Source organism: Nerophis ophidion, linkage group LG23 (assembly GCF_033978795.1).
Source record: "Nerophis ophidion isolate RoL-2023_Sa linkage group LG23, RoL_Noph_v1.0, whole genome shotgun sequence".
In the NCBI taxonomy this organism is placed as follows: Eukaryota; Metazoa; Chordata; class Actinopteri; order Syngnathiformes; family Syngnathidae; genus Nerophis; species Nerophis ophidion.
In genome coordinates this window covers 32,491,171-32,515,034 of record NC_084633.1, presented here as the reverse complement: position 1 = coordinate 32,515,034, position 23,864 = coordinate 32,491,171, and the positions used below count along the sequence as shown (strand labels likewise).

At 37.7% G+C, this 23,864-nt stretch overlaps 1 protein-coding gene across 4 annotated transcripts in view; it reads left to right on the top strand.

Moving 5' to 3' along the window:
• smg1 (SMG1 nonsense mediated mRNA decay associated PI3K related kinase) overlaps positions 1–23,864 on the top strand; it is a 101,236-nt gene that overhangs the window by 15,814 nt on the left and 61,558 nt on the right. For 3 of the 4 annotated variants that reach the window (XM_061884179.1, XM_061884176.1, XM_061884177.1), the window contains exons 11-28: positions 465–686; positions 1,456–1,557; positions 2,539–2,829; positions 2,903–3,033; positions 6,078–6,239; positions 6,480–6,598; positions 6,700–6,787; positions 9,263–9,364; positions 9,766–9,906; positions 12,093–12,319; positions 13,356–13,591; positions 16,213–16,374; positions 16,458–16,612; positions 19,548–19,681; positions 19,808–20,119; positions 20,210–20,351; positions 21,655–21,805; positions 22,054–22,174. In XM_061884179.1, the coding sequence (XP_061740163.1) occupies positions 465–686; positions 1,456–1,557; positions 2,539–2,829; positions 2,903–3,033; positions 6,078–6,239; positions 6,480–6,598; positions 6,700–6,787; positions 9,263–9,364; positions 9,766–9,906; positions 12,093–12,319; positions 13,356–13,591; positions 16,213–16,374; positions 16,458–16,612; positions 19,548–19,681; positions 19,808–20,119; positions 20,210–20,351; positions 21,655–21,805; positions 22,054–22,174 (2,998 nt within the window). The remainder of the gene's footprint in view (positions 1–464; positions 687–1,455; positions 1,558–2,538; positions 2,830–2,902; positions 3,034–6,077; positions 6,240–6,479; positions 6,599–6,699; positions 6,788–9,262; positions 9,365–9,765; positions 9,907–12,092; positions 12,320–13,355; positions 13,592–16,212; positions 16,375–16,457; positions 16,613–19,547; positions 19,682–19,807; positions 20,120–20,209; positions 20,352–21,654; positions 21,806–22,053; positions 22,175–23,864) is intronic. The other variant, XM_061884178.1, reaches the window with a different exon arrangement.

Below are 23,864 nucleotides of genomic sequence, written 5' to 3'. Positions count from 1 at the left end.
GAAATTGTCGCTTTCTCGGTCCGAATAGCTCTTGCTGCTGGAGGCTCACATTATAAACAATGTAAGGATTTGAGGAGCCCTCACATCAGTGACGTCATCGTCTACTACTTCCGGCAAAGTTAAGGCTTTTTTATTAGCGACCAAAAGTTGCGAACTTTATCGTCGATGTTCTCTACTAAATCCTTTCAGCAAAAATATGGCAATATCGCGAAATGATCAAGTATGACACATAGAATGAACCTGCTATCCCCGTTTAAATAAGAAAATCTCATTTTATTAGGCCTTTAAATTACTTGAAATGTGGATTTAAAATGTATTTATTTGTATTCACAATGTTATGGTTAAAGTATAAGTTGTCACTGATGGACCAAAAAATTGAATAGTAAACAAAAACCTTATTTCCTAATTGAATTCACCAGCAAGTCAACTGTATTTTGACCCTGGCTTTTCTGTGCTACCTTTAGATTCTCAACCGGGTTCTGAACTGTGTGACTGCAGCCAAGCAGGTTCAGTTCTCTGAGGCAGTTTTAACTGCTGCAAACGAGTGTCTGGGTGTCTTGCTGGCCAGCATGGAGCCCTGTGGTAAACTGATGGAGGCCGTCCTGGCTTATGGCCTGGACCAGCTGGGCAACTGCCTGGCTTGTGGTTCTGACTACAACCTGGCAGTGCTCAACCTTCTCATTCTGGTATGGTCACATTTTATTAAGATTAGGTATAACATTATTTGATGGATAAATCTGGAAAATAATTCATGATTAATTATCTTTTTTTTTATTTTTTTGATGGCATATACTGTATTTTCCGAACTATAAGCCCTATCGGTATAAAAGCTGAAGATATATATCAGTACGTTCTAAAAAAAGGTATTTACATAGCAAGAATTTGTAAATGTTTATTTGTACCTTTAATCTATTTTGGAATAAGGCTGGCACATTAAAAGTAAAAAAGAATGAAGCGTGATGTAGAATTACATACATTGCCATATAACTGCTAATTTGCTTTAAACCAAGATGCTGCTGTATAGGATTGCTCAACAAAGTTATGTTGTGTTTTAAATACAATGTCAATAAAGCATTGACATTGACCCTTGAGAAATATGAGCATTTAAGTTTCAGTACATACCGTATTGTATGTGTCCCAGTGACAGTCACTCAGACAAAACTGAGATCGTATTTGTTTCACTAACATCGACTTTATTTGCTTTTATTTTTTGTGTAACTAGTATGTGCATAAGGTATCACAATGCTGTCTGTGCAACTATGTTTTTGCCCTTCCCCTTTCAGTTTCTTCTGCAGTTTTTTCAGGGATCAAAAAGCTTGGTCTAAATTACATGCACCCTCTGTTAATTGTAGAATAAAAGCGAGATTGTAACTTTACAAAATAACTTCATTGACACAAAACCATGGACCAATCAAGTTGCACATTTATTACTTTCACGTACATTCTATGTTTTAGATTGTGGAACAAATCAACACAAAGCTACCTGCCTCCTTTGTGGAAAAACTTTTGGCACCGGACTCTCAGCTGCTGGAATTGCGCTTCCATCGAGAGAAAGAGGTTAGTAACCATGTGTTAATATAAAAAAATGTTTGAGAGCACTGCAACCCAATACTATTGGCAGTATGTGATAATGCATCAGATTACTATAGATAGATAGATAGACAGATAATACTTTATTGATTCCTTCAGGAAAATTAAAATTCCAGCAGCAATGTACAGAGTTAAGGTCAATTTAAAAAGTAAAAAGTAAATATGGGGGTATAAATGGAAAAAAATAGAAAAATATTACAATAAAAATAAAAAGCAACAATGGGAATAAAAAAATAACAGTAAAATAAGAATATAACAAGAGAAACTAGGCAGTAGTGACCATGTTATGAAAAAGTATTGCACTGTTATTGTTTTGCATCCCCTGTCATCCGAGTACCCCCCGCACCTCTCCCCAGAGAGGAGTTGTACTGTATAGACTTAGTCTTTATTTTGTTGAAAGTCCTACATCGGCTGAATGGTTTTACTCGACACTGAACCCATGTACTCAAGAACTACAGGACAGGCCAAATGTTTGGACACAACTTCTCCTCATTCAATGCAATGTTTTCTTTATTTTCATGACTATTTACATTGTAGATTGTCACTGAAGGCATCAATACTATGAACAGCCCTAAAATATTCTGGCTTGCCATCTTGATGCTCATAGTATAAGTTGTTTTTAACCACGACGGTATAAACAACCTACTCCATTTGTAGGCAAACATGATAATCTCATGCCGCTCCAATAACACTATTATATATTTATAGTATCTCACTGGGTAGTTTATAGTCGTGTCTGCTGCCATCACCTCGACAGATTTTGCGTTTGCAGAACTCGGATCAGCTTGTGTATGCAGTCATAAAGCCAATTATATTAAAAAATGTACTAGCCATATTACTGAAACCCTTTTTTTTCTTCTACGGTAAGTATACAGTGTTGTAAACAATTTGATGGTGTCTTTTGGGATACAGTTTAGTTTTCTCATAATTTATGCATGCGCGTTGCAGGTGACGTCAGCTGTACATGGAGTGTACCGAGCACTCCTGAGTCTGAAAAATATTCCAACACTTGAGGCAGCTTATAAAATGGTATTGGGTGAGATGACATGTGCCCTGGTGAGCATTCTGGCTACCTTGGAGCCAACTTGTGGGGCCCTGCCACTCAGTAGCCCCTGCCTCAACATCCAGCACCCGGCTTTCACTTCAGTCACCGTCACTCCAGAGAAAGCACAGATCATCATCATTTTCAACCTCAGCACTCTCACCACCATTGGAAACACCAAGAACTCTCTCATTGGCGTAAGTGGCACTACTGTGATTTATCAATCTATATATTTTTCCTTCTTACTGATGTTGTGTTGTACCTGTTCAGATGTGGGCATTGTCTCCTACGGTCTTTGCCCTGCTCAGTCACAATCTGCTACTGGTGCACTCAGAGTTGGCTGTCTACTACCCTGCCATCCAGTATGCTGTGCTTTACACCCTCTACTCCCACTGCACAAGGTAATAGTCCAACTAGAGCACCACAGGTCATTATAGGTCAGACCCGCATATCAACCATGCTAACATTGGTATTGTAACCAAGAGGAACTACTTTTCTGGTTGAGTAACACATCAACTTGCTCAAAGCACCTCATCCTCCGTTAGATACACAAGCTGCTATTGCTGCTGAATCCCCCTTTAGTTTGCAAAAGTTAAAGGGGAAGTGTACTTTTTGGGGAGTTTAGTTTATCATAATCCCTATGTAAAACAAGAACACATTTTTCTCTTTTCTGTGCATTCTAAATTGTGAATCACTGCTAGCAAGACAATGTTCCATTTACTTGCTGTGACCTGCATATATTAACCAAGCTGAAGCAACATTGTTATTGTAAGAGCTATTGGTGAGGAACACCTTTTAGTAACACAGCACCTTGCTCACAGAGAGGTAAGGTAACTATTGCTGCTGCTGAATCGCCTCTGAGTTTGTAAAAATTATTGCTAGATTATAGATTACTGTAGTATCGTAGATTGTGTATGATAGGCAACAATCCCCAAAAACAAGTGCAGTTCCCTTTTTAATGCTAGGTTATAAAAACATGCCTCGAACGTGTACAACTGCCAGCATGAGGTAGCCATCTAGAACTCACAGAAAATGTTTGTTCTTGTGCCACTTAGGGATTGTGATTAATTCTCAAAAAAGGTCAGTTTTCTTTTAAGAGGCTGAGTTACAATGCCATTTATTACCAGTACCATTCACACAGGCAATCCCATCGTAGCCTAAAGTGTTAATGAGCGAGATGATAACCAGTAGCGCCAAATCTAATTGTGATGGTCCAAATGTTTTCATGGCGGGCAGCGAACAAATTACATATAAATACAGGGTTTCCCCCGAGACTACCAGGATACCTGTGGCAGTGTGGACGTGGTAATGGATGTGGTCACCATGATGACATAGGGTAATTTGCTTGATTTGCAATTATATTTTTTTTCTTTAAATATTCTAAAAAAACTGTACAAATCTGTTAATTGGTATTAATATATATTTTTTGTATTTACATATTTTCAATTGCTGTTGCTTATAGATTTTTTTTTCTAGTGCTTAAAGACTTTTAATGCTTTTTTTTATTAAAAGCTGAGCAAAAATATGTTAAAATAACGTCCACATGGCAGACATGCCGACAACACTCCAGACAATGGGGTGCGTTTTGTTTACGTCCGATTTTTGGTAAGCAGTCTTTTTTCGGTGGTCGAGTCTTCAGTAAAATTGTTCACAAATAATGGGCTATAAATATATATACATATATATTAATTCATACTGTAATGACCCGATGGTAATGTTTTATGTCCGTGTGGTTCGGATTGGATGTCAGTTTTTCCAATGTTTGCAAACACACTGACCGTGTCTGAAAGGTGATAGGCGGAAGATGAGGAAGCGTTGTTGTGTGTCTGGGAAAGCACGGACATCACAGAAACGAAACCTGTTGGAATTGGGCCTTTTGTTATCATAAGATTGGTAATACAAAAATAGCGCCAGACTTGGTGTGTTTGGTTCTGGAGGCTACAATATATACTATTACTTTTAATTATTTTTTTAAGTAAAAAAAAAAACAAAAAACTTATTTTTAAGGTGTGACTGTTATGAAAATTCTGTGGCAGCGTGCTACATTAAATTATATTAAGGGGAAACTAGGGCTTCGAATCTTTGGGTGTCCCACGATTCGATTCAATATTGATTCTTAGTGTCGCGATTCGATAATATATCGATTTTTTTCGATTCAACGCGATTCTCGATTCAAAAACGAGATTTTTTCGATTCAAAACGATTCTGTATTCATTCAATACATAGGATTTCAGCAGAATCTACCCCAGCCTGCTGTCATGCTAGCAGAGTAGTAAATTAAAAAAAAAAAAGCTTTTATAATTATAAAAGACGATGTTTTATCAACTGATTGCAATAATGTAAATTTGTTTTAACTATTAAACGAACCAAAAATATGACTTATTTTATCTTTTTGAAAACATTGGACACAGTGTGTTGTCAAGCTTATGAGATGCGATGCAAGTGTAAGCCACTGTGACACTATTGTTCTTTTTTAATTTTTTATAAATGTCTAATGATAATGTAAATGGGGGATTTTTAATCACTGCTATGCTGAAATTATAACTAATATTGATACTGTTGTTGATAATATTCATTTTTGTTTCACTACTTTTGGTTTGTTCTGTGTCGTGTTTGTGTCTCCTCTCACTTGCTCTGTTTATTGCAGTTCTGAGTGTTGCTGGGTTTGGTTTTGGAATTGGATTGCATTGTTATGGTATTGCTGTGTAGTGGTTTGTTGGATTGATTAAAATAATGTAAAAAAAATTGATTTAAAAAAAAAAAGAGAATCAATTCTGAATCGCACAACATATTCGATTCGTATTCGAATCGATTTTTTCCTACACCCCTAGGGGAAACCCTGTATGTTGTGGGACTACATTTTGTGAGTACAGAATGGGGTACTGTATGCCTGTAATTGTTAGTGTGTAAAACAATTTAGTTTGTTTTTAATAACTTTGCCTCTACTTAATAGCCATAAAGTTATTAGAATCCACCCAAATATGTTAAACTGTAAATATTTCAATTCATATGATTTATACACTACTTACATATATTTTCACGTAAAAAAAAGCCCATTTATTTTAAAGGTGTGGCAACTTTCATTTATTTTGTAGTAGTAGCGACATTCTTGTTAATTTAAGAAATCCGGTTAACTTCCTTTTTCTCTTTGTAGAACTGTGCATGCTAGTGACGTCGAGGCCACTTTGGGGCCTGTGCGCGTTTACACTGGAGATAAAGATCACATTTTACTTGCAGTGTAAACAGTCAGCTGGAAACAATTAAATTTGGGCCACTTTGGCCTGCAGTGTAAACATAGTCAGTAAGAGGCATATTACAGGGCTAAAAGTATCACAAATACATTTTTTATGGGTTTTAATGGGTGCATCCATGTGATCTATTGTTTTTGTATACTGTATATGATTGTATTTCTTTCTAACAGGCCCTTTCTCTTTGTGTCCATCAGACATGACCATTTCATCTCATCCAGTTTGTCTTCATCGTCTCCTTCCCTATTTGATGGTGCAGTCATCAGCACTGTCACAACAGCCACCAAGAAGCATTTTAGCACTCTACTCAGTCTTCTGGGGAATCTGCTAGGGAAGGAGCATCTCTACCCTGAAGCCAGGTTTTCTCTTCTCTCTGTTTATGAACACAGGCAAACATAAAAGCAACAAATATTACACAAGCTTTGTGGGTCAGATGTATACATGCCCATATTTAGTTGTGCTTTTGGGGGTTCAAATAATTGACAACTCCAAATTGCTATGACGCTCATTACTGTGATAAGTGTGTAAAACTGTGACCACAACTGTAGTAGGGGAGTGTGAGAATGGCACACATAGAACTTGGTGTGTTGATGTATCAGGAGGCTGCTGCTGACGTGGGCTCAAGAAATCTCACTGCTGATGAAAAAATCGGACACCTACAGTCCTCTTTTCTCCTTGCCCTCGTTCACCAAATTCTGCCGGGGCCTGCTATCTAACGGTGAGCCCAACATGTTCATAGAGTCCGCTGTCCTTTTTGTAGGCTGACACATTTATTAAATTAAAGAATGACTATTTTCTTTCTGCTGTCTCGCCCATTAGCTCTGAATGAAGACCAGGGTATATGCCTTCAAACCTGCAACAGCTTACTCACCCTCTCTTCGTCATTATCCTCGGAGATTCTGCAGAGGTACACTCCAGTTACATACACACCAATGAAGTGCATTCAGGAATTGAATAGAAAATACATTAAAAAAGTTGTTGGTTAGGTTTTTTTTTTTACTACTGTGTTATGTTAAATGCAGTGGACCAACTGGTCATTAAAAAGACAATTGACTCCTGGAGATACTCTACTTTGTAATTTCATATTTCCAGCTTTGGGGGAAGGTATGGCTTATGATTATCGACATGCACACAGGCGACCATATTGAGACGAATGAAATAAGATAATATAAATCTACAGTGTTTAGTTTGTATTGAAATAATTTCCCATACACTAATTTAATTTTGCCTTGGATGATTTTGGACGGCCACAAAAAGATTTTGCGTCTTTTTGTTTTCTTTTGCGTTCTGCTTCCCCTCGCGCACAAACGAATTATAAAATGTTTGTATGAGTGGCTTGTGGTTACAACTCCAAACAGTAGATCGCATCGAGGCTCCTCGTAGTCTGCTTGCTTAGAGCTGCTATTTGCAAGTGTAACAGTACAAGCCAAAAGTTTGGACACACCTTCTCATTTCAATGCATTTTCTTTATTTTCTTGACTATTTACATTGTAGATTGTCACTGAAGGCATCACAACTACAACACCTGTGAAGTGAAAACCCTTTCACCTCTTGAAGCTCATCGAGAGAATGCCAAGAGTGTGTAAAACAGTAATCTGAGCAAAGGTTGGCTATTTTGAAGAAATTAGAATGTAAAACACGTTTTGAGTTATTTCCCCTTTTTTTAAGTACATAACTCCACCTGTGTTCATTTATTGTTTTGATGCCTTCACTGAAAAACTACAATGTAGATAGTCATGAAAATAAAGAAAACTCATTGAATAAGAAGGTGTGTCCACACCTTTGGACTGTACTGTTAGGTAACTGCCCCTCCTTTTGCACACTAATTAGAAAAAGGACGCTTAGTTGCAGGAGTGCTGTTTTGGAGGCATTTCAAACCAAAACAATCTAACTTCAGCTGACTAGTATCTCAACAACAATTAGCTGCAATTCATCATCAGTTGCAACAAAATTTGAATTCTGACACAAGTCCTCTGTAGACTAAGCAACTATCCTACAGCAGGGGTCACCAACGCAGTGCCCGCGGGCACCAGGTAGCCCGTAAGGACCAGATAAGTAGCCCGCTGGCCTGTTCTAAAAATAGCTCAAATAGCAGCACTTACCAGTGAGCTGCCTCTATTTTTTAAATTTTATTTATTTACTAGCAAGCTGGTCTCGCTTTGCTCGACATTTTTAATCCTAAGAGAGACAAAACTCAAATAGAATTTGAAAATCCAAGAAAATATTTCAAAGACTTGGTCTTCACTTGTTTAAATTAATTCCTTTATTTTTTTACTTTGCTTCTTATAACCTTCAGAAAGACAATTTTAGAGAAAAAATACAACCTTAAAAATTATTTTAGGGATTTTTAAACACATATACCATTTTACCTTTTAAATTCCTTCCTCGGCTTTCCTGACAATTTAAATCAATGTCCAAGTAATTTTTTTTATTTTTTATTGTAAAGAATAATAAATACATTTCAATTTAATTCTTCATTTTAGCTTCTGTTTTTTCGACAAAGAATATTTGTGAAATATTTCTTCAAACTTATGATTCAAATTCAAAATAAATTATTCTGGCAAATCTAGGAAATCTGTAGAATCAAATTTAAATCTTATTTCAAAGTCTTTTGAATTTCTTTAAAAAAAATTTGTTCTGGAAAATCTAGAAGAAATAAGGATTCGTCAGTGTTAGAAATATAGATTGGTCCAATTTGTTATATATTCTAACAAAGTGCAGATCGGATTTTAACATATTTAAAACATGTCATCAAAATTCTAAAATTAATCTTGATCAGGAAAAATTACTAATGATGTTCCATAAATTATTTTTTTTATTTTTTCAAAAAGATTCAAATTAGTTTTTCTCTTCATAGAGAATTTTTTAATTCTCCATATCAACTGGTAAACACGGAAGGAAACTTGACAAATACTGTGGCAGTGGTTTACTGTTCAAAATCGTTGATTTGCTCATTTTGCGTTCAATCATCCAATCATCATGCGGAAGCACAGCGTCCAGGCCAGCCAAGGCCAGGCCCGCTTTCCATACACTTGAAAAGACGCTCAATGGCCGGGCATTTACACACAATGACTGTTTAGTTTCACTGCAGTAGAACAGCCCACTCTATGATCGCCCATTGAAGTCAATGGACGCTCAGTTTTAACATTGTTTAATGCACTGTGATGCTTTGAGAAAGAAGTCAGCTGTCACGAACATAGCTGATACTGAACAAAAGTTGAACACTTTCAAGCGCATATTTAGTCAATAAAATGTAAATACAAAAGGACATATTTAGCCACTTATTATACATATTTTTTTACATTTTAGGGAAAGCCGAGCTTCTCTTGCTATCCGACTCCTCTCCTTAATTAAGATTATGTTGTTTGTGTGCCTGTGTTAGATGTGTGGATGTGTGCAGAGTGCAGCTGGTCCACTCAGCAGTGAAAGTGAGGCAGGCGTACAGCAAGCTGCTTAGGACTATTCCCCTGGATGTTTCTCTAAGGTACGACACTACTCTAAGGGCATCTTAAAATCTGTTTTGTTTCAGGTTTTGATTGTCACAACCAAAAATGCTACACCACAAACTATAGTGACGGAGGTTTATTTAGTAAAAAAAAAAAAATGTATTAGGGAAAGTTCACCAAACATTGTAACATATATAAGGTTAGCCCAAATTTGTCTTATCATAAAAATGTGTATTGATTTGAGCTTTTTAATAATGGAAAACTGTTGTACAACTGTAATTGCCAGTTACAACTATTTTGTTTTTGTTCTGTTTCCTCATATTGTAGTAAGCAGGGTTTTATTGTTAAAATTCTTGTCGTTTTGTAATATTCTCCTTGAATCAATTATTTTCAAAATGTCTGTGCTACGTGCTTGTTTTACATTTATTTTCTTGTTCAGTAACCACAGCCATCCAGAGATCACCCAGATCTCAATGGCCATCCGCCACCACATGAGCCGAGCACCAAGCAGCACCTTTCACCCCCAAGACTTCAGCGACCTCATCAGCTTCATATTGTACGGCACCCTGCACCGTGGAGGGTATGTCCTTTTGTAAAGCAGTGTTTCCTAGCCTTTTTTTGAGCCAAAACACATTTTACTTTTGAAAAATCTCACAGCACTAAAATAATATATTATATCAATGGCTACACATACAAAGGTTATAAATGGGCCCAGACGATAAATTTATTTTATCAATAAATTTAAGTTTTTTGTTGCAGATGGTTTAAAAAATTAAAGATCTATATTTTCTCTCTGGAGCTTCCGTTCCTTACACCCCACCCTTACTTCCAAAGCGCATATTCACTTTTCAAGAAAAATATGGTTGTTGTTAATTAGAACGAGAGCGAGACGTTTGTTCCGGAGGAAGGAAAAGTGTTGTCAGTAGTTTATATTTACGGCACCAGACGTGGAACAAATGACTGCACGCTAAAAAATGTGTTAAAAAAAGGAAGCAGTACAACAAACTTAGTGCTGCATCTGAAAACGAAGCATGGAGCCGAGTGGGATGAACTGAACATGGCGAACAAGACCGCACCAACAACAAACTCCAGCTAAAAAGCAGCTTAGTGTGGTGGAATCGTTTACACAAGTTACCATTTATGATGTGAAAGGACCATAATGCAGAAAGCGATCACTAAAGCAGTCGCTCTGTGCATCGCCAAGAAGTGGTGCAGATACAGTGGAAAAGCCTGCGTTTATCCACTTAGTATAACTATAGTCATCTTAGTGTTTTACTTGATAATTTATTTGCCTACAATGAACAATACAGAAATATAATCTATCAAAAATGTTTTAGTACGACTTCGGTCTTTGATTGATTGATTGAAACTTTTATTAGTAGATTGCACAGTTCAGTACATATTCCGTACAATTGACTAGTAAATAGTTACACCCAAAAAAGTTTGACAACTTGTTTAAGTCGGGGTTCACGTAAGCTATGAAGCGGCACTGCTTGATGGATTGTACCGTGCTTCAACATACGAGCATTATTATGGTGTGTGTATAAGGTAAGACCTATTATCTTGCGTTTTGTTTCCCAATATTATGCAAAAAAAACTTTTCTTACATTCTGGTACCTGCCGATGTGTATTTGGGATCCGCATATGTCTTGAAAATTTGCACGCATCCGCCTTTGTAGTCCAAGGGCACACCGTAGTCGATAAGCTTCTTCTTTTTTTCCATCTTCTTGTTATGGGACATTCATCCTCCGCTGTTGCAATTTCTAATATGAAGTAGTATAAAGTTCTTACCTTTATCCGTCAGTAAACTCGCCATGAAAGCGCTAAAACATACCGGTGTAGTAAGTTTACATTTTTCACCTGCTGCTCCGTTATTGATTTAAGTAGTCTGAATGTCATTAAAACAGTTAACTCCATCTTTTGTCACTTCTTCAACTCCCGTCCTACACTGGTACAACAAAGATGACGGAGAGAAGATGCTGCCGAAAGGGAGCCACGTATATAAGACCGCCCACAAAACGGCGCATCCTGAAGCGACTGTCAGAAAGCGGCTTGAAGATGATTTGTAAAACATCATCCATGCAACATTTTGACTAAAGAACCATGATTACACCTTATGTAGACAACAAGGAAGTGGGGACGGCCTGGCGCAGTGGAAGAGTGGCCGTACGCAACCCCAGGGTCCCTGGTTCAATCCCCACCTAGTACCAACCTCGTCACGTCCGTTGTGTCCTGAACAAGACACTTCACCCTTGCTCCTGATGGGTGCTGGTTAGCGCCTTGCATGGCAGCTCCCTCCATCAGTGTGTGAATGTGTGTTTGAATGGGTAAATGTGGAAGTAGTGTCAAAGCGCTTTGAGTACCTTGAAGGTAGAAAAGCGCTATACAAGTACAACCCATTTATCATTTATTTATCATTTTCAATTTAGAAAAAAATAATAATAATATGACCCCTTTATTGCGCCCTATAATCCGGTGCGCCTTTTTTGTATGAATATAGACCTGACTAGACCCGCTTATCGGCAATTTGCCCTATAATCCGGTGCGCCCTATGGTCCGAAAAATACGGTACTATAATTATATACAACCTACCATCAAGTGTAAGATCAATTCATTGGTCTGTCTGTCACTGTACATCTCTGGCACAGATAGACAAACATCCACCCATCCATTATGTGTTGCAAATATACCAACTCACTAGTAAATGACTGTGAGCTGTGCCATTGTAATGAGTCTTTTCTTAAAATCATGTGTTTGTGTCTACAGCAAGGATCCTTGGCTGGAGCGTCTTTACTACAGCTGCCAGCGTTTAGAGAAACGGGATGGCCGAAGCGGTGGCGACGGTGTCCGTCCCGGGGTCGTGCCAAGGGCTCTGTTAAAAACAGAAGTGGTGCTTTGGCAGTGGGCTGTGTGGGAAGCTGCACAGTTCACTGTACTGTCCAAACTCAGAACTCCACTGGGCCGTGCTCAGGACACCTTCCAGACCATTGAAGGTAAAGACACAAGCATTTTCTTGTATTTGATTGGATGCTAATTTGGCATTATTACTTTATTCCTGGTGTGCAAGAGTAAGGAGGTTTGTTTTAAGTTACTGAATATGTTGGATTGAAGCTATTGTGAACATCCATTAATATATTAATTTGATGGAAACAATGGATTTATAGTTATTCTGCTGTGGAGATTTTTGGTGCAATTAAGTTAGTGCTTATCTGTCATTAAAAAGACAATTTGCACTTGAGTTCAATCTGTATAGCAGTTTGTAGTCATGTAGAGGGGCCAAAAATCTATTTTTAAGATTAGAGTGATCACAATAACAACATGAATTAGGCATGATACGTTTGTGACTTAGGAGGAAGTATATGTAAAGAAACTGCATTTGGTGATGAATTTACAAACAAATGGCCAACAATAAATCCACCATCCACAAGGGTCATCAAATAATGCAGTGGTAACGCAAGTGTGGGATGTATTTTAGTGTATTACTACAAATTAATGTCATTTGTGCTTGAAATTCTGTAATAAGACATGTGGATATACTGCATAGTATGCAATTAAACCTTTTGGGGCTTTTAGGCTTCTTTAAAGGTTCTATGCAGTATTTCAGTAACTTTCACCTACTCAGTGGCCTAGTGGTTAGAGTGTCTGCCCTGAGATTGGTAGGTTGGGAGTTCAAACCCCGGCAGAGTCATACCAAGACTATAAAAATGGGACCCATTACCTGCCTGCATGGCACTCAGCATCAAGGGTTGGAATTGGGGGTTAAATCACCATAAATGATTCCCGGGCGCGGCACCGCTGCTGCCCACTGCTCCCCCTCACCTCCCAGGGGGGTGAACAAGGGGATGGGTCAAATGCAGAGGACAAATTTCGCCACACCGTGTGTGTGTGTGTGTGTGTGTGTGACAATCATTAGTACTTTAACTTTGACTTTCAAAGATTTTTTTTTTATGGTACATATACAGTATCAACAATAATTTGAAGATTGCTTTTCTACAACCCTGAATTTGTTCTCACAAATGAACAGTTTAGCCTTCTCTTGTGTTTCTCCCTATTCTTGTATTCCAGGTATGATTCGCAGTCTGGCAGCCCACAGCCTGAATCCGGAGCAGGATGATGGCGCGTGGACTGGTGGCGGAAGTGACGGGGATGGTAACCACTCGAATCAACTCCGTATTGCTCTGCTGCTTCAGTACCTAGAGAACTTGGAGAAGCTCATGTACAATGCATATGAAGGTTGTGCTAATGCTCTCACTGCACCACCAAAGGTAGGTTTAAAATGTTGTTTATCAGGCTGTGAGTCACAAGCTGAGATTACTGGTCATTTATATTTGGCGTTCTATGACAAGGGTTGGGTATCGTTTACATATTATACATTTATTTGAAACTGTGCTGGATATTAAAAGTTACACAAAGTGGAACATAAAGTAAGAAAAGTATACACATTTCGTCCAAAAACAATACCTTTTACTTTTTACAGAAAGCCATGAATTGCTCTTTAAGCAAAATAGTAATTTAGCGGTTAACGCTTAATAATATCCAGGCATGTTAAATGTCTGCGGAAATCCACATTTTCAAAATATCACTTTGGCGTCTAAATATTGTTGCGTGTAAGGATGGGTGTCGAAGGAAGAGTGTCAAAAGATGGAACTGACTTTGTTTTCTGACCAGCAATCGAGCAGTAACTAAACACCTGTGGCATCTCAGTGCAACACACAACACTGGAAATGTGTCTCAAAATTTCTGTGGTTGAATTATGTATACTTACTACAATATCAAAAAATAAATTGTCTCCTGTGTTCGCTCTCCAAGAAACAACGTTGACTGCTATCTACATTGCTGCTATGCATATTTGGATGATTATTATTCCAACACTGGTAGTTCTGAACCAGTTGTAGTTCTCAAGCAGTGGTCGGCAACCCAAAATGTTGAAAGAGCCAAATTGGACCAAAAATACAGAAAAAATCTGCCTGGATCCCCCCAAAATTAAAAGCCTTATACAAATGTTATAAAAAGGCAACGCATGGTGTAAGTGTCTATATTAGATATATTAGCCTGCGTACTATCAAAATGACTGTCGCAGGCTGATGCAAATATTAATTGACAGAAATGTTGAAATGTAATATTTATTTTACACATTTTTACAACATGGGAAGTATTAGAAAAACGGAGGCTTTCTTGGAGGGTGAGACAACTCTTGGAAATTATTGACTGAGAATGGCCAAAGCTATAGATTTGTGTCCAAGGTAAAGGAAACTGCAGGCTGTCTTCTTCTAATGGATTTATTACAATCCTTGCTTGCTGGGTAATTTTTCCTGTGGTCTACAACGGCACACAAACAACTATCAGAAATGAAGCAATGTTACATACAATTAAATGAGCTCAAATATACCTAGAAACGAGGCATAATGATGCAATATTTACATCAGCTAGTCCAAATGGAATGTTAGCATCGATTAGCTTGCTGTCATGCACTGACTATATATGCCTGATTAGCACTCCACGCAATCCAATCACAAAGCTCACCTTTGTGCAGTCACACACAGCGTAACAATGTTTGATGGACAAAATGAGACAAAAAATGTGTGGCATAAAACACGTCTTACTGTTGTAGCGTCTCAGAAAGTTGCACATGTAAACAAACAATGGGGAGTTCAAGTACCGCCAAAATTAGTAGGACAAAACGGCGCTTGCCAAATACTCTCATCAGTGAAGCATGTTTAATATGATCACTGGGATTTTTAGAAATTAAGAAAGTTTGTGTCCTGTTCTTCCTCCTACAGAAAACATATTTAAACAAAAATATATTATCATACATCACATATATTTTATATCATATATATATTTTCATGGCCCTGCGACTTGTCCAGGGTGTACGCCGCCTTCTGCCCGATTGTAGCTGAGACAGGCACCAGCGACCCCAAAGGGAATAAGCGGTAGAAAAGGGATGGATGGCTGGATGGATATATTTTCATACATTTTTGTAAAGCTCCAGGGAGCCACTTTTGGTTCCCGAAGCCAGCGAGAAAATATATTTTTGACATGACTATATAAACCGAGGTCATAACACCAAAAGTATATTTCCCGAGGGCGCGTGACTGTAAAAACGTTTTCTGATTTTTTTAGCATGCATGTTATAGAATTTTTGTAAATTACAAAAAAAAATAATAATTCCGTGCTACATTGAATTGGACATTTAACTGTCAAAAAGCCAACCAACGAGAATAAATCTAAAGATAAAATTATGGTGTAAAAATGCACCAAATTGCAGGAAATGTAGTCTTGATTTTCTAAATTGACTTTCGGGGCTTCGTGCAGTTAGAAGTGTTCCTCTTTTTTTCTTAAAGGGTGCTCACGTGCCTGAATATAAATATATTTATAATTAAGTAATATATTTATTTACAAAAAAATTGTCATAACTATCACAGCAAAATAGTTGTGAAAAAAACAGCAGCACTACAGAACACTGGAAATGTACAAGAACTTGTAATAGCATATACTGTATTCCAAACAGAAATTGATCATTTTTACACAATTGTGGTAATGTTAGACTAGTGTTACAACTATGTTAACAAATTAATCCTACATGCGAGTCGTGTATTATAAGTACTTCCAAGACATTTGTACACGATCAACTTCAAGCACTTGTTGAAGGTGGTCAGCATGTTTTGAGGTGAAGTACAACCGCACTTTCCTGTGTTTCGGCTTAATCGTTTTAGTTAGCATAACATGTTGCGACTTGGCAATAACTATACTTCATTTCAGACTCTTTAGCACCGAAATGAGGCGCAATATCTACATACTTTTTTTGACTGTTTTTTTTATAGTATTGGTATTGAGTTTCAGTAAAAATCCCTCACGTATGACTGATTCGATCCAATTTACACAGGGCATTAGGACGTTCTTCTACACCAACCGTCAGACATGCCAAGACTGGCTGACAAGGATCCGTCTGGCCCTGATGAGAGTTGGTCTTCTGTCTGGCCAGCCGGCAGTGACCATTCGTCACGGCTTTGATCTTCTAGCTGAGATAAAGAACAGCAGCACCCAAGTCAGTATGAGTACAGAGTCAATGAGAATTTCAGGTAAGCAATAAATGGATTTGTAGTTACCGTGGTTTGTTTTTTGCTTCAGGGTCCAGAGTTAGAGGTCCCCCTGACATTATTGGCAGAAGCACTTTGTGAGCTGCGTTGTCCTGATGCCATCCAAGGACTCGCTGTCTGGAGCCTTTCCAACACTGGCAAGAGTCTTAGCTGGTTGTCTTCAGTTGCCTTGCAAGCAGAGGGACGGTAAGCAATAAGCAACCCAAAATATGTTTATTTTTTCTAGTGTTGTAAAATTTTTCAAAACTAACACATTTTAGATGAAATGTGTGTGTTGAAAATGGATTGATGCATATTATTGTGTGGAGAAACTTTTATAAGATAATGTGCTTGCAATAATTGAGTGCACTATTACTTTGTTTTAAAAGCTCCTTTTTTTTTTTTTTTACTACATTGGAACTTGTTTATGTTGACAATAGGATGTAACAATAAACGGTATAATGATAAAAGGTTGGTAATACCATTTAATTTTTTCATTATCGAAAAACTGTCATTTATCAATGCACTTTATTTAATAATACATTTATTTATTTGGTATGGCGCTATGAATACTCAGACGCTTTACAGGATAAAACATTAAAATATAAAACAGTTCAAAGTAATAGCATAAAATACAGGAAATATAAAATAAGTACATTGTAAAATACATAATAATACAGGACAATTACAAGACGGGACATTACAGGACACACAACACTAATCACTGGTTAAAAGCAGATTTGAATAGGTGTGTTTTGAGAAGGCTTTAGAAGGTCTGAGCTGTCACGGATGGGTTTGGGAAGAGAGTTTCAAAGGGTTGGAGTAGTGATGGAGAAGCCTCTATCACCCCAGGTCCGGAGCTTGGTTCTGAGTGGTGGGGAGAGGAGGTTGGCATCAGAGGAGCTAGGCTGCGTGAAGGGGTATGGCGGTGAAGCAGGTTGGTGAGGTAGCAGGGGGCCTGGCTGTGGAGGGCTCCGTGGGTGAGGAGGAGGATTTTAAAGTGGATCCGGTAAAGAATGGGAAGACAGTGGAGTTTCTGAAGGACTGAAGTAATGTCCTCACGGGCGTGGGTGAGCAGAGGGGCGGCAGAGTTTTGAATGTATTGCAGTTTATTGAGAATTTTGCAAGATAAGATGTAGAGGATGCTGTTACAGTAGTCAAGTCTGGGAGTGATGAAGGCATGGATCAGGGTTTCAGTGGCAGAGAAGGAGAGGGATGGACGCTTCCTTTACTTCCTGGTAAAGGAAGAGCTGCAGCACTGGCGCATGCGCACTAGCGCCATTAAGCTCGAGAAAAAAATAGCGGAAACTACGCGGAACTTGCTTGAGAATTTTGCTCTGGAGAAGTTCCCTTCTTTGTAAATGGAACCAATTGCTTCATTGCACATTATTTCACGACAGCTGTGTACAATATTGGAGACAGATGCATTTGTCCCACACTAAAAACACCTTGGAGGAGGAAAAAAAGGAATGTTGCAGTTTAATTTTTATAGTGCAACATCGCCTCCTTCCGACAGCTGCTGGGACTGAGTTACCATGCAGCAGGCAATGTGTCGGTAATGGTGCCACAACTTCTTCATAAAGTCTCTAGTTTGTTTACTTTGTCAGGGTTCCAATAACATCAATACTAGCTAAAAGGTTTTGTTATCTCGTCGAATTGAATGCAGGCTATGTTGTCAGTGAGCAACAAGTCATCACACATGTTTTTTTTTTTTTTAGGCCAAACTGTTGCAGTGAACCATGTGGTGTTGTTGAAGAAAGAAGCTTGTTTGTTTGACTTCATCTTTATTAGGCAAACTGCTTTGTGTTTTATATTGATATCAAAAAGTAAACTTTTTTTTTTTTCATCTACGTTTTTTTTTTCATTTCCACAATGTTATTATAAAAAACAATCATGTGACAGCATTTTGTTAAGGTTTTATTGTGTATACTTAATTCCAATACGACACATTTCTGCTTAAATTCTTAATGGATCTGTCCCGATACAGCTTGTTCATGTACATACATTTAGTAAATGTCAATGTACATACCTAAAGAATACCTCTCTCTATCAAAATGTAAAAATCGAGTAAAAGCAACCATGTAATGAGAAAAAGCTGACACATTGATACTAATAATGAACAAAAACACGTTTCTCTTTAAATATATGGATTAGGTTTATCGTTCATAGCCTTTTTATTAGAAATTACAAAATGGCTTTTTATTCACACCCCGTGTCAACACTCTTTCCCTAAGATAATGAATAATCATCATTAATAATCCTGATTTAAATATTGATAAAAAATAATCTTATTATTATTTTGGCCATAATCCTGCAGCCCTATATGTAAGACTAGATCTCATACATGATCACTATTAGTATATAGACAAAAAAGTGCAGTTATGGCCATCAGGTGCCATCTTGCACAATTTTCACATTTATTTTTATTAATTTATTTTGTTTCTGCCATATTACTTTGTTTATAATGCTTGTGCTGATTTCAAATGCACATTCCATTTTCTACTTCAGGTGAATACATTTTGAATGTGTTGTTTTTTTAAATTCAACTTTGTTGAAATATTTCAGTATGAGTAATTTTTCAAATTTTGAGCACATTTAAAAGTACCGCTGTAATAATGATAATTTTGCGTCACTATAACCGTAATAAGAAATTTTCACACTGCAACATCTCGAGTAGACAACCATCTACTGTGTGTCGACCAGCTCAAGTCCTGGGGCCTCATTTATAAAACGTGAATTTAAGCACAAACCTCAGAATTTACGTACACATATTTAGATTCGTAAAAGCATGCAGCCCACACCTGTATGCACTCTTGTCCAATCAAATCAAACTTTTTCTAGCACTTTTTTATACATATTCGTTATTTCTGTATTCTACAAGAAAAAAATAATTTCTATATCTTCAGACCTTAAGCCGCAGATATATACAGGTGCAAAAGATTTTGTAAAGGTGTATATAAATGCCTTAATTGTTGCCGAACGGTGCCTGTCACACGGCATTAAAATGGCTGATCAAACAAATATTTTTTACATTTATTTCATGTGAATGTGAGAAACAAACCAATACTATGTGCGATAAAGTGGAATAGTGCCAAAATCAGAGGTGTGATGTAGCAAATGTTGGTGCATGTTTTTCATGTAGGTTTGAGAAGGCAGCTTTGGACTACCAAGATCAGCTGTCTGCAGTTTCAGGGATGGACTGCAGCATCAAAAGCTCTGACTGTTATATACTCAAACTCTCCAACAGTACCAGCAGCCCCAAACACACAAGCAATGGTAATCAGCAAATATGAGTTAATCATCTGGTATCTTTGTTTCGCACAGGCAGATTGCTCTAAATTAAGTTTTAGAATGCCTTCTCTTGCTCATTGGACTTTTACTTAGTGGGTTTTCTTTGCAAAGGTGACAGCAGGAAGACTGTGCTGCTGAAGGCAGGCGAGTGCTCTCCTGAGGTGGTCAACCTCATGGCCAACAAAGCGTGCCAGTGCTATGTGGCACTTTCCGATTGGCCATCTGTCAAGGAATGGCAGACTACTGTTAACAGCCTCAAGCAGAACTCCACCAATCCAGTCAACATCAATCTAAAGACAGATTTCAACTACATTCAGGCTCTGAGTCGCTTTGAGGACGGAGATTTCATGGAGTGCGGCGCTCAGCTGGAGCTTCTACCCGGAGAGGACTTTAGCTCACTGTCCAGTAGCAAGGACAAGTTAGGTGAGGCAATTGTTACTCAATCTTTCACTTGAAATGTCCAATCTGTCGTTGCAAAATACGTGGTTTGTTGAGATATTTTGTTTGTTTTAGATCTGAAAAGGCTTCTGCCGTCTATGAGTCCAGATCCTACAGAGCTGCAGAGAGCCATTGAGGTGCAGCTCCTACGTACTGCTGTATGTGCCTTGGCAAAGGCCAGCCAACAACCAGAACAGAGGACCACAGCCAATCAAGAGTGAGCCACTCATAAGAGATATAACGGCTTGTTATCTGTCATAGTTTAAAAGTTCAGGTCTTTAATGTTTAAAGCAGAGATGCTCAAACTTATTGCCTCCGGGGACCAAAGTGAAAATTGGCCAATGGACTGATTGCCAAGCACAACGATATTTAGTGCACAGCAACACCTTGAGTGCTAAGTAGTGTCCACCCTTGAAGGGCATGTCATAGAAGTGGAGCATGAATATAAATACCTTGGTGTTTTAATTGATGACTCTTACTTTTGACATTTGGAGAAAAAAATGTATGTGTAATATTGCATTGTGATTTAATTGCAAACCTTGTTGGAATAGGATATAAACAAAGTATACACACTTTTTTTGACAACTCTTTCAGCCCCATTTACTGCCATAATAACTGCTTTTTTTAACAGACTGTTATCCTCGCTTTTTTCCCATTAAAACTGATTGAATCTTATGCTGGACGATTGAAAAACAAATATTTTTGTGTAACTGTCCCCCTTAACCACAAGATAGCGCCAGAAAATCATGGGCATACATTTCAGTGCTTTGATAAGTGTAACTTACTTAAACTCATTCAAACTCAGGTGGCACTTTGAAAATATTTTTGGTCTACTGTATCAACATTGATTTTGCCATGAATTATTGACAATTTTAAGGCTGTAATTACCCAACCTTAAGTGATCCACTTTGCAAGTTATTTTTTGAAATATTGCGATTCATGCATGTTCCCAATTAAAAAAATATGTTTGATAAAAAGGCCATAAAACATAAAAAATATAATAAAAATGTTCTTTCAGTAAATAGATCTGAAGTTGTTAAAAGATATCAAGCGTTGAAAGTAAAAATAGAATTTTAATTTATTGCTGACCTACGACACATTTATGAGTGGAACCCTTTTGGATCATAAGTGCTTATAGTCAATCCTAAAGTTGCACAAGGTTTTTTAAAGTTTTAAGTTGCACTGAACAGGAAGTCACTGTGTGCAGTTTTTTATTGCTGTGTAACTAGTCAATAGTCATGTTGCTGTAGTAGTCCTTTCGAAAAACTGACCTATTTTTCACAGAAATTACCCTGATGTATGTTGACCTAAGTGAGAACTTTTCCGTAATAAGAACACAGTGGATTCGGACTTAATGAGTTGGTTGACAAACCGGTTGTCAACATAAGCTGGACTGACTTAGGCTGGTTCCACTGTATACCGTTCCTTGAGAAATGCCAGTTACAATGGTATTTTGCTTTAATGTTGGAAAACTATTGGTACAACTGCATATTTGTAAAACAAGTCCTGTATTTTTGCAGTACTTTGGTGCGCTGCCTGAAACAAACTGGGCGGATTGGCCTGGGTCCTCTTCGCCTGTCAACCCTCACTCTTTCTGATGCATTACCCACCCTTCCCACGCTGCAGCTCCACTGCACTGCCACATTGGAAAACACACTCTCAGGACAAGAGGCATGTACACCATGACACTTTAAATTGTTTGTCTTAAGAAGAGAAGTGTTCACAAGTGTGAAGTAATTTGCTGTTCAATAATTAATACATTTTCTGGTTCTGTTATAAACGGCAGTTTGTTCAGATTAGTTAATTCAGATATGAAGCTATCAAATCTGTCAAAGGCTGAGTGAAATAAACTAAACATCAATCTTGTTGACCAAATAAAGTACGACTCAAACCTTAGTTTTTTTTTGTATTCTTTGTAGGACTGTGTGGTTCCATTGTATAGTGAAGCGCTGAGAACCTGCAAGCAACAAGATGTCCAGCCTTTCCTTCAGGCAATCCGCTACACCATGTTCCAGAGACAACTTCTCAACAAAGTCAGAGGTGAAAACAACCTGTTGACATTTAACTGAGGTTATTGGACTATCACTGAAAATTACTCTTAAAGGAGCTGTTTGCAACATTTACACAGATGCTGTAATATTGCATTGTGATTTAATTGCGAACGTTGTTGGAATAGGATATAAACAAAGTATACACACTTTATTTTGACAACTCTTTCAGCCCCATTTACTGCCATAATAACTGCTTTTTTTAACAGACTGTTATCTTCGCTTTTTTTCCATTAAAACCGAATGAATCTCATGCTGGACGATTGAAATCCAATATTTTTGTGTAACTGTCCCCCTTAACCACAAAATAGCGCCAGAAAAATTACTCTTAAAGGGGCTGTTTGCAACATTTACACAGATGCTTAGAGGGGGCTAAATTTAAGCGTTTTATCCTTCTTACCGCTTCTAGGACGTAATATCGTAACTACGTGCGTTTGTGCACACGCATTTGCTTTGGGTGTTGTTGGCTAATTAGACTGATTTGGATAGTTAGTGTTCGCTGTCAAAACATGTCTATATTTTTCACAATTACTAAGTTTATGTCACTCACCCTGTTTCGTCAAAAAGTATGCGCAGGGAGCGTGTGCACATATACAATAACAGTCCAAGAGAACAGACAACAATTTGCAGTCATGTGGTTGTTCTGATAGAATAAGCGCTACAGGCCAAAAGTTTGGACACATCTCATTCAATGTGTTTTCTTTATTTTCACGATTATTTACATTGTAGATTGTCACTGGAGGCTTCTAAACTATGAATGAACACGTGGAGTTATGTATTTAACAAAAAGGTGGAAAAACTGAAAACATGCCTTTTATATTCTAGTTTCTTATAAAATAGCCACTCTTAGCAATCTCTCGAAGAGCTTCAAGAGGTAGTCACCTGAAATGTTTTTCACTTCACAGGTGGCATAGTTTTGATGCCTTCAGTCATGAAAATAAAGAAAACTCATTGAATGAGAAGGTGTGTCCAAACTTTTGGCCTGTACTGCTTATTCTATCAGAACAACCACATGACTGCAAATTGTTGTCTGCTTCTCTTGGACTGTTATTGTGTATGTGCACGCGCTCCCTGCACAAAGTTGTTGACGAGACAGGGTGGGTGACATAAACTTAGTAATTGTGAAAAATATAGACAGTTTTAAAACAATTGTGTTCTCTTAAAACACTGATGGTAACATAAGCTAGTCGCTAATGTTCTTGTTATATTTTTTGCTTTGAAAAATTTAACCGTGAGCAAGTTGCAAACTGTCCCTTTAAGTAATAAATGAAGTAAATGTTCATTGCTGGCCTAGATACACGACATCAAACTGGCCCAACTGGTGTTGAGGGTTTTCTCTATTACAGTAGTTTAAATCTATTTTTAATGCTTAGTAAATGCATGCAAGATGTCAATGCGGTATTTACCCAGTTAAAAAAGTTAGCATGCTAACAGTTAGCACGTATCAAGTTATATGACAGAGGTGTTCGGCTGCAAAATTGGCTAAAACGTTTGCATGCTAATGTAAATGTTAGAAACCGAACGTTAGCATGCTAACAGTAAGCATGTGTCTTTGATTGATTCAAGTACCAAGTTATACGGCTTTAAGGTGTTCGGCTGTAAGATTGGCTAAACAAGTTAGCATGCTAGACTGCTAATGTTAGCATGTGTAAAGTACCATGTTAAATGATCCTGAGGTGTTT